The 14,496-nt window shown below is 30.6% G+C and overlaps 1 protein-coding gene and 1 long non-coding RNA gene across 5 annotated transcripts; one reads left to right on the top strand and one right to left on the bottom strand.

Moving 5' to 3' along the window:
* Positions 1 to 1,129: 1,129 nt before the first annotated feature.
* On the top strand, positions 1,130 to 14,096 carry LOC145015663 (zeaxanthin epoxidase, chloroplastic-like). 3 transcript variants are annotated; one of them, XM_078974133.1, is made up of 10 exons: positions 1,130 to 1,753; positions 11,081 to 11,243; positions 11,394 to 11,468; positions 11,551 to 11,651; positions 12,576 to 12,691; positions 12,813 to 13,024; positions 13,155 to 13,246; positions 13,340 to 13,454; positions 13,549 to 13,615; positions 13,786 to 14,096. In XM_078974133.1, the coding sequence occupies exons 1-10, from the start codon at positions 1,173 to 1,175 to the stop codon at positions 13,863 to 13,865; spliced, it is 1,602 nt and encodes a 533-aa protein (XP_078830259.1). In that variant the 5' UTR covers positions 1,130 to 1,172; the 3' UTR covers positions 13,866 to 14,096. The 3 variants fall into 3 exon arrangements, with proteins under 3 accessions (XP_078830259.1, XP_078830260.1, XP_078830258.1); XM_078974134.1 differs by having other exon boundaries at positions 1,132 to 1,753; positions 12,804 to 13,024; positions 13,733 to 13,841; XM_078974132.1 differs by having other exon boundaries at positions 1,133 to 1,753; positions 12,804 to 13,024.
* On the bottom strand, positions 7,668 to 9,371 carry LOC145017355 (uncharacterized). Of its 2 annotated transcripts, XR_013666480.1 has the most exons (3): positions 8,647 to 9,346; positions 8,253 to 8,542; positions 7,668 to 8,091 (listed from the first exon to the last, which is right to left on the bottom strand). It is a non-coding gene; the product is annotated as an uncharacterized LOC145017355 (long non-coding RNA). The 2 variants fall into 2 exon arrangements; XR_013666479.1 differs by lacking the exon at positions 7,668 to 8,091 and having other exon boundaries at positions 8,185 to 8,542; positions 8,647 to 9,371.
* Positions 14,097 to 14,496: the final 400 nt, after the last annotated feature.

Below are 14,496 nucleotides of genomic sequence, written 5' to 3'. Positions count from 1 at the left end.
AATTGTATCATCTTATTAAGAATATTTTATTTTTAAGATGTAGCATAATATTTTTATTTTTATATGTGATTATACATAAACAACAAGGAACTTTAACTCTGTAGAATGTACAATTAAAAGTGGAATAAAGTAAAATTAAAACAGTAAAATTAAAACTCAGTGTAGATAGAAAATAGCACACATGAGGAAATCTGATTTGTAAAATATATACCCTTTCATTCTGAGTAGAAGTTGTATTTTCTTTTTGTTCATAAAATATTAAAAATCGTTCTGTGATTTGAAGATAAGTTTGTTGCTCGAAATTACTTATGATTCATATTTTTACATGAGAAAAACAAATTTCTAAAATTTATCTTCGTTAAAAAAAACTTTAGTTTATATAAATTAATTCGTCGTACGTTATGACCTAAGGATCTTTTTGCAGCTCGTACTAAACATTTGAATCCATAGAAGAAAAATGATAATAATTTATTTTGATTAACGAAGATGAAAGAATATCTTTATACTTTTAATAAAACATAGCAAATAAAACAAAAGCAAAAAAATATTTTAGTTGTATTAATGAAACATAAGGAATGACCAATCCCTTCAAACATAAAATTTGATAGAATGTTCAAAATTCATTTTTTTTTTAATTTTTTAATTTTTATTTGTTATTTATTTTGTCAATAACACACAAGTTTTAATTTACATTTTAATTTGTCCAAAATTTTCGCATTCCGTGAACTCGTTAAGTGGTTTCTTTGATGACTTTTGTATACTTTTAAATAAGTCTTTTATTGCATACATAACCTAAAATCAGTAACTGAGTCTAGAATAAATAATTATATGGTTCTCTAATTTTTCTATAGAAAATTTTCTATACAAAATTCAAACATTTTATATGTAAAAGATTTTATAGGTAAGATAGCTACAAATTGTTTTAAAGATAAGTCACTAAAAGCTTTTTATAGAAATTTTAAATAATTAAAAAAAATTAGGTGTATTGACCACTTACCATCGCCCTTACCTAAAATAGAAGTGCTTTTATGATCTTAATTCAAATGAAACATTTAAAAGGGTACAAGACGACTGATTTGAAATAAATTGTGCAATAAAAACTACTAAATAATCCCATACGACAGAAGCACTCACTATCACATGTCGTGTCACTCTCCCTCTCCTATTAGCCAATGACATCTCCTCACTTGTTCCATAAAGCTTTCCCTAATTCTCGGTTTCATTCATATTGGCCAATGGCATTTCCACAGTGCCTGACACGTACTTCCTATCATCCTCTTCACCAAACTAACTATCTTTCACCGAAACTTTTTTCAATCAGTTGCAGCATAATCAATACCAAGAAAAACTCCATAATATCTTCCACCTATAGGAACCCCAAAAGAACAAGAAGATACGAAGTAATAGCTAAAAACAACAGCAGTAGTACAGAAACTAAACATGAAACATATGAAGGTGTAGAGAAGAAGAAGAAGAAGGAAAGAAGGGTTAGGATTCTGATCGCCGGTGGTGGGATTGGTGGGCTGGTTCTTGCGTTGGCAGCAAAAGAAAGAGGGTTTGATGTTATGGTGTTTGAGAAGAATTTGAGCGCAATTAGAGGGGAAGGAAGGTATAGGGGACCAATTCAGCTGATGAGCAGTGCGTTGGGTGTGTTGATGGATATTCATAAGGGGGTGGCGGAGCAAGTTATGAATGCAGGGTGTGTCACCGGAGATAGGATCAATGGTCTTGTTGATGGAGTTTCCGGCGACTGGTAAGTGGTAAATTATTTCTCTTACAAATATTAATCATGTATGATATATAACTATATATCTTACAAAGTACGCTTTTATTAATAATTTATATATAACAAACTTATCTATCAATTCATTCTAAAAGCTCGGATTTTGTGTACTTATGCACCTACATATATATATTTTATAGGATTATATATTGTTTTATATAATATAAAGTTAGGAGATTATTGATCTATTAAATCGTGACCACAGAAATTGATAAACGACCAAAACATGGATTGCATATATTCGTAATAAAATAGAAGTTTGAAAGATTTATACAACATAAGAAGTTAAGAACACATGCAGTAGAAAGTTTGTACCAAAAATCCTATAAACTCTCCCATCAACAAGAATTGTGTGGAACAATATATGTAAAATAAAAAGCCCAGTAAAATAAGAGCATTCATGTCTCGGATTTCAATTATATCATATCAGTTTTTACAATAGTATATAAAGCTAAAAGTGAATTAAAGTTTATACCAAAAATCATTTAACCATTTTAGTTTTTGATAACAAGGCGCACGATTTTAACTCTCTTGTAATTGACACCAAAAAATCCACTGTTTTTAATGGCTATAAGGAGGGTTTCAACTTTCAACCTTTGTTATTTCTTAATTTTTTTAATATTGCTTTGCTGTTTAAAGTAATATATAGTAGTTTAGAATCTCTCTATGCTGGTTTAAAAGCCCTCTCTATGTTATTTGGCAATTCTTTCTAGCTCTTAGCTACTTGCTAGTGCTTTGTTTAATATATTGCTTTGTTGTTAAAAAAACTAAAAAATGTTACATTTCATCTTTATATCAATACAATATCAATAAAAAAAACTATTTAAATATCAACAATATTAACATGGATATAGTAATTTAGAATCTCATTAATAAATCATTAATTTACATCTACATATAATAAATTAATAAATATCAATATTCGATCTAATATATAATAAACTAATAATAATAAATACTAAATTCGATGAATCAATAAAAACTATTAACATGAAGTTACAACCATATAATAAAAGAGCATCAAGCTAATTGTTTCATTTTCCTCTCCATCACATCAATAATAATAAATGATATACCTCTTTTTTTTTTTTGTTTTTTTTTTTTTTGTTTTTTTTTTTTTTGGCAAGGCTTCCAATTTAAGCAAGACCATACGTGACCTTTCAATTTCGATTTTGCAAGATATAATAAGCACTTGTTATTGTGTTCTTATACCATCCACATTCGAAAGGCTTTCAATTGGTCAATTAAATCACAAAATCAATAAAGACAAATATTTCAAAGTATGAAACAATTTTGATCACATAATTCCCATTATTGCAAGTTATGAGTTATGACAAAGAATTAAAAAAATACTCAAATATTCATGGATGAGCAAATAAACCCTCATTGTGAATTTCGACAAATATTGTTTATTCCATGTTAACACATCAAAATAGAAAATTTTCATACAAACATTTTTGTCAAATATCAAATAACAAATAATGGCTGATGTCTGTCACAAGAAAATCACAAGCAAGCCATATAGTTTTTAGCCAAGACTAATATTTATATATGAAAAAATAATTTATTAAACATCGTATTTATATTTTTTTCATGTTATTTCTTCATATACAAGGTTTTTTTATATCTATTTACACGGTTTAAATATATAAAATGTTTTTTTAAATATAAATATATATATATTTTTACGTATTTAAAATGATAGATACACTTTTGAAAGTATAAATACATACTTTTATGTTTTTTACTATTAATTATTTTTAATATATATATATATATATATATATATATATATATATATATATATATATATATATATATATATATATATATATATATATGAGATACATATTTATGCTTCTAAAATTGTATTTATACTTCTAACAATATATCTAGAGAAATCTATGAAAGAAACTTAATATTTTGGATCAGTTCAGGGTTTAATTTTAATATTTACTTTTTGAAAATCAAAGTCCCGACTATTTAATTATATATGATAATTTATCAATTTCTGTTGAAAAAAATAAGAGCTATTTCATTAATTTATGTAAAATTTAAAATAATCGATTCTTTTTTGTTCAAAAAACAAAAATCATGGTTAAACCATAAACGAGTTGAAAATATTGAGACTTTATCAGAGATTTTTCATATATTCATACTTCTAAATACATAAAAATAGATACATACATACGAATATATATATATATATATATATATATATATATATATATATATATATATATATATATATATATACTAGCCGTCTACCCGCGCAAAGCGGCGGGGCACGTGAGTTCTTTCGGTGATATGTTTCCATTACAAAATTGTTATGTTAAAAAAAAGTACATGTTGAAGACAATATAATCAAACTATGGTGTTATTTGTTACATCATGCATCAAATAACCAATAAAAAGCAACCAATCAAGACGACACAAAATATTAATCGTGCAATACTTCTTTATACACCACATTTGCTGTATAAACCCCATCACCTTTTGAATTTTCGTTAGGGTTTACTAATACTTTTGTATTGCAACGTGAAACCCCTCTGGACAATGCAACATAAAGTTGTCCATGCGAGAATACTGGTTCTGGAAGATAGATACCTACATATGGAATTGTTTGTCCCTGAGCTTTATTGATTGTCATTGCAAAGCACAATCGAATAGGAAACTGTTTCCTCATTAGAGGATCGATGGTTGCTACTAATTGCTTGTAACTGGTATTGGTTTCATATCGATGGATGTGGATTCGCATATGAAATCAATTGTGTTCGCATCTATGAAATCAGTTCGCATATGACATCAATTGAGTTCGCATTTGGTTTTGTGGGTCAAAACAGTTCGCATAAGAAGTTCACGATTTGTTTGAGGTTAATTGATTTTGATTTCGCAAGCTTGGAGTCGGAGATCTGGATTGTGTTCGCCTCTATAGAATGCGAGGAGAATTTAATGGTGATATTCAGTTCGCATTTGGTGACACAAGTACGTGGTTGATAATTTTTGGTTGGTTCGCATTTGAAATTAGTGGGTTTCGCATTTGGGTTCGTATCTGGGTTTCTCAAACAACTGAAATGCGAATATGAGATAACTGATTAATTTCTCAGTTAATGCGATGAAATGCGAATGAACTCAAAGACGGATGGATGCAAGATGCGAAGAATTTGAATGAAAATGCGAAGTTTTTAATGTATAAATGCGAATTGGGGAAGAAAGCTTAGAGTTTCGCATTTGGCACCTGATCTTTTCAAGAAATAATATAAGTGGTCCAACTTCGCAAAATGGGGTCATTTAATCAGAAAATCGATCATTCTTCAAATATGACATTTAATCAGAAAATCGATCTAAAAATGAGACATTTGGTGTTTATCGATTTTTCAAGGTCGACGGGTTGTATGAAAAGCGAAGGCTGAGTAATTGAAAATTAGAGGATCGATGGTTGCTACTAATTACTTGTAACTGGTATTGGTTTCATATCGATGGATGTGGATTCGCATATGAAATCAATTGTGTTCGCATCTATGAAATCAGTTCGCATATGACATCAATTGAGTTCGCATTTGGTTTTGTGGGTCAAAACAGTTCGCATAAGAAGTTCACGATTTGTTTGAGGTTAATTGATTTTGATATCGCAAGCTTGGAGTCGGAGATCTGGATTGTGTTCGCATCTATAGAATGCGAGGAGAATTTAATGGTGATATTCAGTTCGCATTTGGTGACACAAGTACGTGGTTGATGATTTTTGGTTGGTTCGCATTTGAAATTAGTGGGTTTCGCATTTGGGTTCGTATCTGGGTTTCTCAAACAACTGAAATGCGAATATGAGACAACTGATTAATTTCTCAGTTAATGCGATGAAATGCGAATGAACTCAAAGACGGATGGATGCAAGATGCGAAGAATTTGAATGAAAATGCGAAGTTTTTAATGTATAAATGCGAATTGGGGAAGAAAGCTTAGAGTTTCGCATTTGGCACCTGATCTTTTCAAGAAATAATATAAGTGGTCCAACTTCGCAAAATGGGGTCATTTAATCAGAAAATCGATCATTCTTCAAATATGACATTTAATCAGAAAATCGATCTAAAAATGAGACATTTGGTGTTTATCGATTTTTCAGGGTCGACGGGTTGTATGAAAAGCGAAGGCTGAGTAATTGAAAATTAGAGGATCGATGGTTGCTACTAATTACTTGTAATTGGTATTGGTTTCATATCGATGGATGTGGATTCGCATATGAAATCAATTGTGTTCGCATCTATGAAATCAGTTCGCATATGACATCAATTGAGTTCGCATTTGGTTTTGTGGGTCAAAACAGTTCGCATAAGAAGTTCACGATTTGTTTGAGGTTAATTGATTTTGATATCGCAAGCTTGGAGTCGGAGATCTGGATTGTGTTCGCATCTATAGAATGCGAGGAGAATTTAATGGTGATATTCAGTTCGCATTTGGTGACACAAGTACGTGGTTGATGATTTTTGGTTGGTTCGCATTTGAAATTAGTGGGTTTCGCATTTGGGTTCGTATCTGGGTTTCTCAAACAACTGAAATGCGAATATGAGACAACTGATTAATTTCTCAGTTAATGCGATGAAATGCGAATGAACTCAAAGACGGATGGATGCAAGATGCGAAGAATTTGAATGAAAATGCGAAGTTTTTAATGTATAAATGCGAATTGGGGAAGAAAGCTTAGAGTTTCGCATTTGGCACCTGATCTTTTCAAGAAATAATATAAGTGGTCCAACTTCGCAAAATGGGGTCATTTAATCAGAAAATCGATCATTCTTCAAATATGACATTTAATCAGAAAATCGATCTAAAAATGAGACATTTGGTGTTTATCGATTTTTCAGGGTCGACGGGTTGTATGAAAAGCGAAGGCTGAGTAATTGAAAATTAGAGGATCGATGGTTGCTACTAATTACTTGTAACTGGTATTGGTTTCATATCGATGGATGTGGATTCGCATATGAAATCAATTGTGTTCGCATCTATGAAATCAGTTCGCATATGACATCAATTGAGTTCGCATTTGGTTTTGTGGGTCAAAACAGTTCGCATAAGAAGTTCACGATTTGTTTGAGGTTAATTGATTTTGATTTCGCAAGCTTGGAGTCGGAGATCTGGATTGTGTTCGCATCTATAGAATGCGAGGAGAATTTAATGGTGATATTCAGTTCGCATTTGGTGACACAAGTACGTGGTTGATGATTTTTGGTTGGTTCGCATTTGAAATCAGTGGGTTTCGCATTTGGGTTCGTATCTGGGTTTCTCAAACAACTGAAATGCGAATATGAGACAACTGATTAATTTCTCAGTTAATGCGATGAAATGCGAATGAACTCAAAGACGGATGGATGCAAGATGCGAAGAATTTGAATGAAAATGCGAAGTTTTTAATGTATAAATGCGAATTGGGGAAGAAAGCTTAGAGTTTCGCATATAAATGAAAGTACGATGCTATTCCTTCTATTTAGTTGTTTTCAATGCAAAGAATAAGATAAAATGGAAGTACGGTATTAGCTAATCTGCAATTGCATTCAAATATTAAGAATATTGATAATACCAAATGTGCAATTTGGGTTAAAAAAAACTTAACTTGAGCTTGTAAGGGGAGATAATTCTCTAGAATAAAATCACTCTTTCTTTTAATCGTGAGAATCACAATCAGTTGAACTGTTGAAGAGATGAAGTAACAGGTCGTGCTTCGAAAAAATGAGAGAGTGGACATCAAATGAAAAAATTATCCAAAACCTATAAATCAGATAAACTAAAACAACTTAAAAAAATAATAAAATTCTTACAATCCAAAAACAAAACCAAGATGAATTAAACACAATAATCATAGTCAACTTTTGAAATATATTTAATTAACTTGAACCAATATTCTGCACATTGGGTGTTAGGCAATATACTCCTGCAAAAAATAATGTAAAACAAGCTCATAAATTGTGAATAAAATAAACAACTAACCCTAAAACTGGTTGGAAATAGTGTGTGCTGATCTCATCAAATAATCTGGCATTTATGAATAGCTCTAAATAATCTTAAACAACATAGGTGAGTGTAAGAATCGATATATCCATGAAACACAGAGTAAAATCATTATATGACAATTAAGTAAAACTAAAAAAAACATGGAACAGAGAATTTGATAGAACTATTTACGTGGATAGTGGTGAAGATGGAGATGGTTAGTGAAGGCTTCAACGTTGGGGTTTAATTAGAGTGTGAATACAAAGATAGGGGAGAAGACAAAGATGGTAGACGATGGTGGTGAGGTCATGATAACAGTTCGATTTCTGTGATTTTCACCCAATTCATAACAAAAATTGTTATTTTTCTTGAAAACAAACATTAATTAAATGGATAAGGATTCAACAACTACAGTAAAATGATAGAGTAATAAGATATTTCCTTCATTAACTGGAGTCCATATCAGTACAGATAGTTGAAGATATACCTGAATTGATACAGATAGTTGAGAAATGTCAAAAGGACACAAATACCCTTAGTACCACTTAAACAAGAAAGCTTTACTCTAGATACACTTATACAAGAATATTTAATATACAAATGATTACCCAAAATGTAGACAAACATCAGAACCTGAAATGGAGAGGAAACACCGGAAATTGAGAGTAAACATTGACGATTATGTGATAAATGACTGAAAAGAACACTTTAAAATTGCTAACAAAAACCTGTATTGTTAGAGAACGTTTGTAAATTAATAGTGTTTGCCTCCTGGTTCTGCAATAGAGAGAGAGAGAGAGAGAGAGAGAGAGAGAGATGGTTGGAGACCTATGACCACAAAAAGAGAATATGTGTGTGCATATGGCTTAAAGAGCACTAACCTTGAAATCGTGTTGGATCCTGGTCCACTGTGACACTTGTTGTGAAAATGGTTGTCTGAGGTTTCTAGAGAGTCGAGTGCGACCAGCTGTGAGTAGTAGATGGTTAGGTCTCCAGGTATGTGTGTAAAATGCGTAACACTTACGACCTCACAGATAAGAAATTTTTTGCAGTCAATTGGTCATATAAGGGGATGGGGCAGAGATATGAAGAAAAAGATTCGTTCTAGACTTGACCGGTGCAATCGATCAAAATCAAATAATTAGAGAATAGAACAGTAGCATATGCTAGATGTCGAGAGATGGGGGTTGTGAACGGTGGTAAGATGAAGTGCGATGATGATGAAGGTGGCCTGTTTGATGGTAGTGAAGGTTATGTGACAACAAAGTTTACTGATGGTGTTGTGATGTTCGATATTCGGGTTTCTAAAGGAGATATGCAAGAGAAGAGAAAGGCAGAGGTGTTTAGCAGCGACTGTAATGGTCTCAGTGGTCAAGGTGTGGTGGGTAACTGCGTCGAATATGGGAGGAATTTTAGAGTATTTAATAGAGAGGGAGAGAGTTCAAGGAGAGAAGAGATGGCGACTCATCTAGGGTTATTCTACAAGGAAGGGCTATAGATACTAAGATAAGAGATGATATATAAAGTTTATCTATAGACCGATTCAATTGGCAAAATCTGAGGAAGACGGGTTCTTCTTTGACCAGTTCAATTTGAAGAAGAAAGCCAAAGCCTATTCAATATGTACGTAATTCATGTTAACCGCGTAAGATTTGGTATTTTTCTATGCATAAACTCATTGTAAATAGCGTAATAAGGGTTATACCTCTTAAAATTTAATATTATTTTATTAATGATTACTTGTACTAACAGCTTAATGGTTTGGACGTCTTAAAAAATATTATTATTATATTGAATCTATTTATGGAAATAGTTGGATTTCTATTATAAGGTAGTATAGATATATATATATATATATATATATATATATATATATATATATATATATATATACTCTCTCTCATAGTTCAAGTCTAGGGTCATACATAGATGCCTAGTTAACTTAAACCAAAACTTCATTACCAACCAATAACGTCCGACAATTTAACAGAAAGTACATCTAATTTTTGTTTTATAACAAAACAAATGGGTAAATTTTTAATATAAACAATAGAAAAGTAGTTATCATAATATATAATACCCAAAATATATCCAAGGATCGAACCATTAATTACAATTGTTTTAAGAACAAAAGTATACAAGAACTAGTAAGTCTTCTATCATTTAGATGCACTCTTACCTCTAGATTTGACTTAATATTACGTGCTAATGATCAAATTATATCATGTAATCCTGTCTTTGACCTTGCTTTTGAAGTTATCAAAGTAACATACAAATCTTGAGTATTAGAACTCAAGATACCACTCATTTATCTGTAGATTTGACTTATACTTCATCAAGTCATAATACTTAATTACATATAAATCATCTATATTCCATAAACTAGATGTTCATATGTCTTAATTCATTAAGACATAAGCTACATATCATTGAATCATCATTTCATCAACTTGCATATCATAGCTAAATATTTAAGTCATTTGTACATGACTTAATCCAACCGTCCAAACTAATTGTACTTCATATATAGTTCATTGTTAGGTATTAATTACTTAATTTATGAACACAATTTCATTCATGTCATCATTCACGCAACTTAGGGTTAAGGATTAAAATCTCCAATCCTACATACCTTGAACTACATGCTTCATTTATGGTGTTTAAGACTTGAAAACATACTAGCAACACTCTAATTCGTCATGATTTCTAACATACATGTTTGTATAGGGATTAGGGTATTGAATCCTCTTTTAATCCAACTACCAAAATATGAACTTAGCAATAGAATACGGAGCATAAAATTAGTATATGAGTGTTTTGATCAACCACTATCTTCATCCTTTAATTTCTCTTGCTCCACTCTATAAAATTTTAATCTCAATTATAACGTGCCTACTCCCCCTCTTTAAATTTCATGAATCCTTAAATTGTATCACGTAATGTAAAAGTGTGGTGCCTAAATAAACTTTTTGATAAAAAAAATATTTGACTAAAAATCATAATTTTAGGTGATAACAAACCCCTAAGAGATCTTTTAGTTTGGACACACACATTTTTATCCCTATTGATTTCTTTATAACATATGGTGCCTTACAAAACGTATTTAAAAAAAGTTCTTTTATAAGAACATCTTAACTCTTTGTTAAATTTGGAAACAAAATGTTTTCTTCTATTTTATAAAAATAGTCATTTTCTAACTTTTACATGAGATCCAACATTATAACTGCTACCATCTTTTATTTTCTTTTTCTTAACATAATTTAAGTTAAAATACAATAAGAAACATTTAAATTATTGATAGTTTGAACCCCTTAGGCTTGCCAAAATTGATCTCCTGGCTCCTGCAATTAAGAAAGGACTTCCTGTGACTCTGGTAATATCAAGAACGACATTGCAAGAAATCTTATTGAAAGCAGTGGGAGATCACATTGTGTTAAACAATTCTAAAGTTATTGATATCTCCCAAGATCCTCATAAGGTCAAACTCCCTTTTCAATCATGTATTCTAATGTTATATAAAGTTCACATTTTTTTTGTTCTTTTAGCCATGCCTACATGTATATGTCTCCTATACATCTTGAAAGAACATGTATTTATAATAATATTGTACAATAATGCACTTTTGTAGGTTGTAGCAACCCTTGATGATGGGCGACAGTTTGAAGGTGATATCTTGGTTGGAGCTGATGGAATTTGGTCGGAGGTAACCTTTACTTTTTTTAAGTATTTTCTATATTAGGTTCAATGATATATTAACTCCTTTTTATGTTTCATGTTTTCTATAGGTGCGTAAGAAATTGTTTGGAACACAAGAAGCAAGCTATTCAGGCTATACTTGCTATAGTGGATCAGTAGACTACGTCCCCTCATACACGAATTCTATTGGGTACATATCTTTGCTTAACATGGAGATTGGCAATTAACGAAAGTAATTAACACAAAAGTGTTTAGGATTTCATGAAGAAATTTATTGAACTCCAAAGATGTTCTGAAGGCTTACATTCATTCTTATCTATAAGTGCATTAAAATTAAGTTTTACTTGGTTGGATTCAAATTTGATAATATTGTCAAATTTCTAAAACATATAATGGATAAAAAATAATGAAATCAAGATGCTAGTTAATCATATGATTTTTCAAAAGTCATGGAAACAATGAAAGTCAATTAACAACTTAGCTTATGTTTGGCACACCTAAGCTAGTTTAAATTTTTAAGGTTTTTTTTTATGTTGTCATATTTGGAAAATAAACAATTAGATTAGAAGCTACTTAGAATAGCATTTCACTGAGCTTATTAAGCATTTTTAAAGTTCTCCCAAATATACGCTTTTATCAATTATTAAAAAAAACTATATATATATATATATATATATATATATATATATATATATATATATATATATATTATCTTTATGTCATTTTATATATTCTAGCTAGCTTATTGGATAGTTTTATCAAATATATTTTTTATCGGTTAGCAGGCTTTTTAGCTAGTCTACCAAACAAAGCCCAAAACAAAATAATTTATAATAGGAAACGAGAATAAATTGAAAAAAAAAAAAGAAAGATGGAAGTTGTAGTTGCATTGTTATGATCTCCGACCCATTATCGAAATGTTTATGTACAAATAAGGTGATTTATAATTCCCAACATATGAAAAGTTATCTCAGATTAGAATTAAGCGTGTTTTCATCCTTTTTATCCTTCTTCCACTTATCCATAAAAGAGTTTTCTACGTCCTTGATATGATCCACATCTTATATATTTACCAACTATGATAAAATTTAAGTCATTCATTTTCATTTTTCAGCTATCGTGTGTTCCTAGGGAGGAACCAATACTTTGTTGCTTCTGATGTTGGCAATGGAAAAATGCAATGGTACGCCTTCCATAAGGAGCCCCAAATAGCCAGTGGTACTTTGGAAGGTAATTAATGAATAAATACTTTATAAATACGGTAAAAAGACATACAAAGCTACGATTATATGTTCCTTTATATGTATTATTATGCATAAGAAAGTAATATTCTTTTCTTTAGACCATACAGGTAAAAAGGTCAGGCTGACTAAGCTATTTCGGAGTTGGTGTAGCGATGTGACTACATTGATAGCTAAAACAAGAGAAGAAATGATTTTACGAAGGGATATATACGATCGAGACATGATATACTCATGGGGCAAAGGACGTGTTACACTTTTAGGAGATGCTGCTCACCCTTTGCAACCTAATTTAGGGCTAGGTGGTTGCTTGGCAATAGAGGTAAAAGGATTGAATGTATTATAATGGTAAACAAATTAACTAATGCCTATGTTTCATGTAAACTTTTAGTAAGTCATTTGTAGTTACTAGATTAAGAGACTATATATTTCAATACATTTGTGATTTGTAGGATTGTCACCGATTGATTCATGAACTGGAAAGTATCAAAAAAAGTGAATACAATGCTGTCAAGTCGATTGATATTGCATCTGCACTTAAGAGGTACTTGAAAACATTTATTACTAGCAATGATCTCTATGTTTTTTGTGTATCAAATAATTAAATTTTGCACATGTGAATAATAATTTTTAACAGATATGAACAGAAAAGAATTTTGAGGACAATGATTACGCATGGAGTGACTCGTATGGCATCAAAATCACTTGATGGTTACCAATCTTTCACATTCTTGTCAGCATTTCCATTACCTGTATGTTAGTTCTTCTTACTATGCATGCATTCTTCTTGTTATATTTTCCTTTACTAAATTTTGATTAGTTAATTAGTTTATTATCATTTCATAGGTACAAGTGTTTGATTTTTTACAAATGGTTTCATCATATTTCTTAACTTGGTTGGTAGCTGGTGAAGGTTAGTAAATCATCTCTCTTTCTCTACTTTTGGCCACATTTATTGATTTTATTTTATTTTAATCTTAACAAAATTATGAATGATAACATTGTTTTATTTTGTTCTAATTTTTCTTAGTGAGGTCTTGAACAGGTTATACATTGTTATTTATACAATCTTTTTTTAAACAGCCGATATGTTGAAGAAACAAGATCAGCCGATCGAAGGTCAAAAACACAAGGTTTTGCTCCAATATAACAAGAAGAGATAAGAATAACAACACGAAAAGGCAATAAGTGAACACCCATATAAGATACAAGACCCCTTCTGATACTTGTGTGTGATTTGATAACCACCCATCAATTTTGAATATTTTTAAATTGCGACAACCAATATCCATAATGAAAAGATCCTTGTGATATCATTATTATATTAGGGAATGAAAAGTAGTAGTATCAAGAAGCACCATCACTGAATATAAATCAATGAAAGATTACACCAATCAACTATCTTAGATTTCTTTTGATTGTAATGTTAACGCGAGAATCTTATTATCACCATTCCTACACACTTTTGTTTTAAGAAACCTTCTATAGACCTAGTGAAAGGACCTAAAATAAAAATATCAACGACTAAAATTTTTGAGAAAAAAATCACACCAAAAAGAGAAATACTACAGCATACCTTGTTTTATGAAACTCCAAATGAACACACACTCCAAGAAAGTTCCTCACAATCAGAATTTGCATATATGTCCCTATAGAGCACCAGTGCATGAGCCCAACAAGCAATTTTTCTTAACCCAATTTACTTTATCAGGCCATTGCATATTAATAATGTTGCATAATACTAGAGCAGTTAAAAAAAGTTGTAACTTAAAACATAAATAAATTTGAACTTAA

This window comes from Lactuca saligna, chromosome 9 (genome assembly GCF_052625555.1).
Source record: "Lactuca saligna cultivar CGN05327 chromosome 9, ASM5262555v1, whole genome shotgun sequence".
Lineage (NCBI taxonomy): Eukaryota > Viridiplantae > Streptophyta > Magnoliopsida > Asterales > Asteraceae > Lactuca > Lactuca saligna.
The sequence above is the reverse complement of the archived record's forward strand: the minus strand, read 5'-3'. Positions and strand labels throughout refer to the sequence as shown.

Bases quoted from the DNA above. Each gene is read 5' to 3' on its own strand.
- LOC145015663 (XM_078974132.1), top strand. From the start codon at position 1,173: ATGACATCTCCTCACTTGTTCCATAAAGCTTTCCCTAATTCTCGGTTT. The intron at 11,469-11,550 runs GTAACCTTTACT...TGTTTTCTATAG, and splicing joins CTGATGGAATTTGGTCGGAG to GTGCGTAAGAAATTGTTTGG. The intron at 13,616-13,785 runs GTTAGTAAATCA...TTTTTTAAACAG, and splicing joins TTGGTTGGTAGCTGGTGAAG to CCGATATGTTGAAGAAACAA.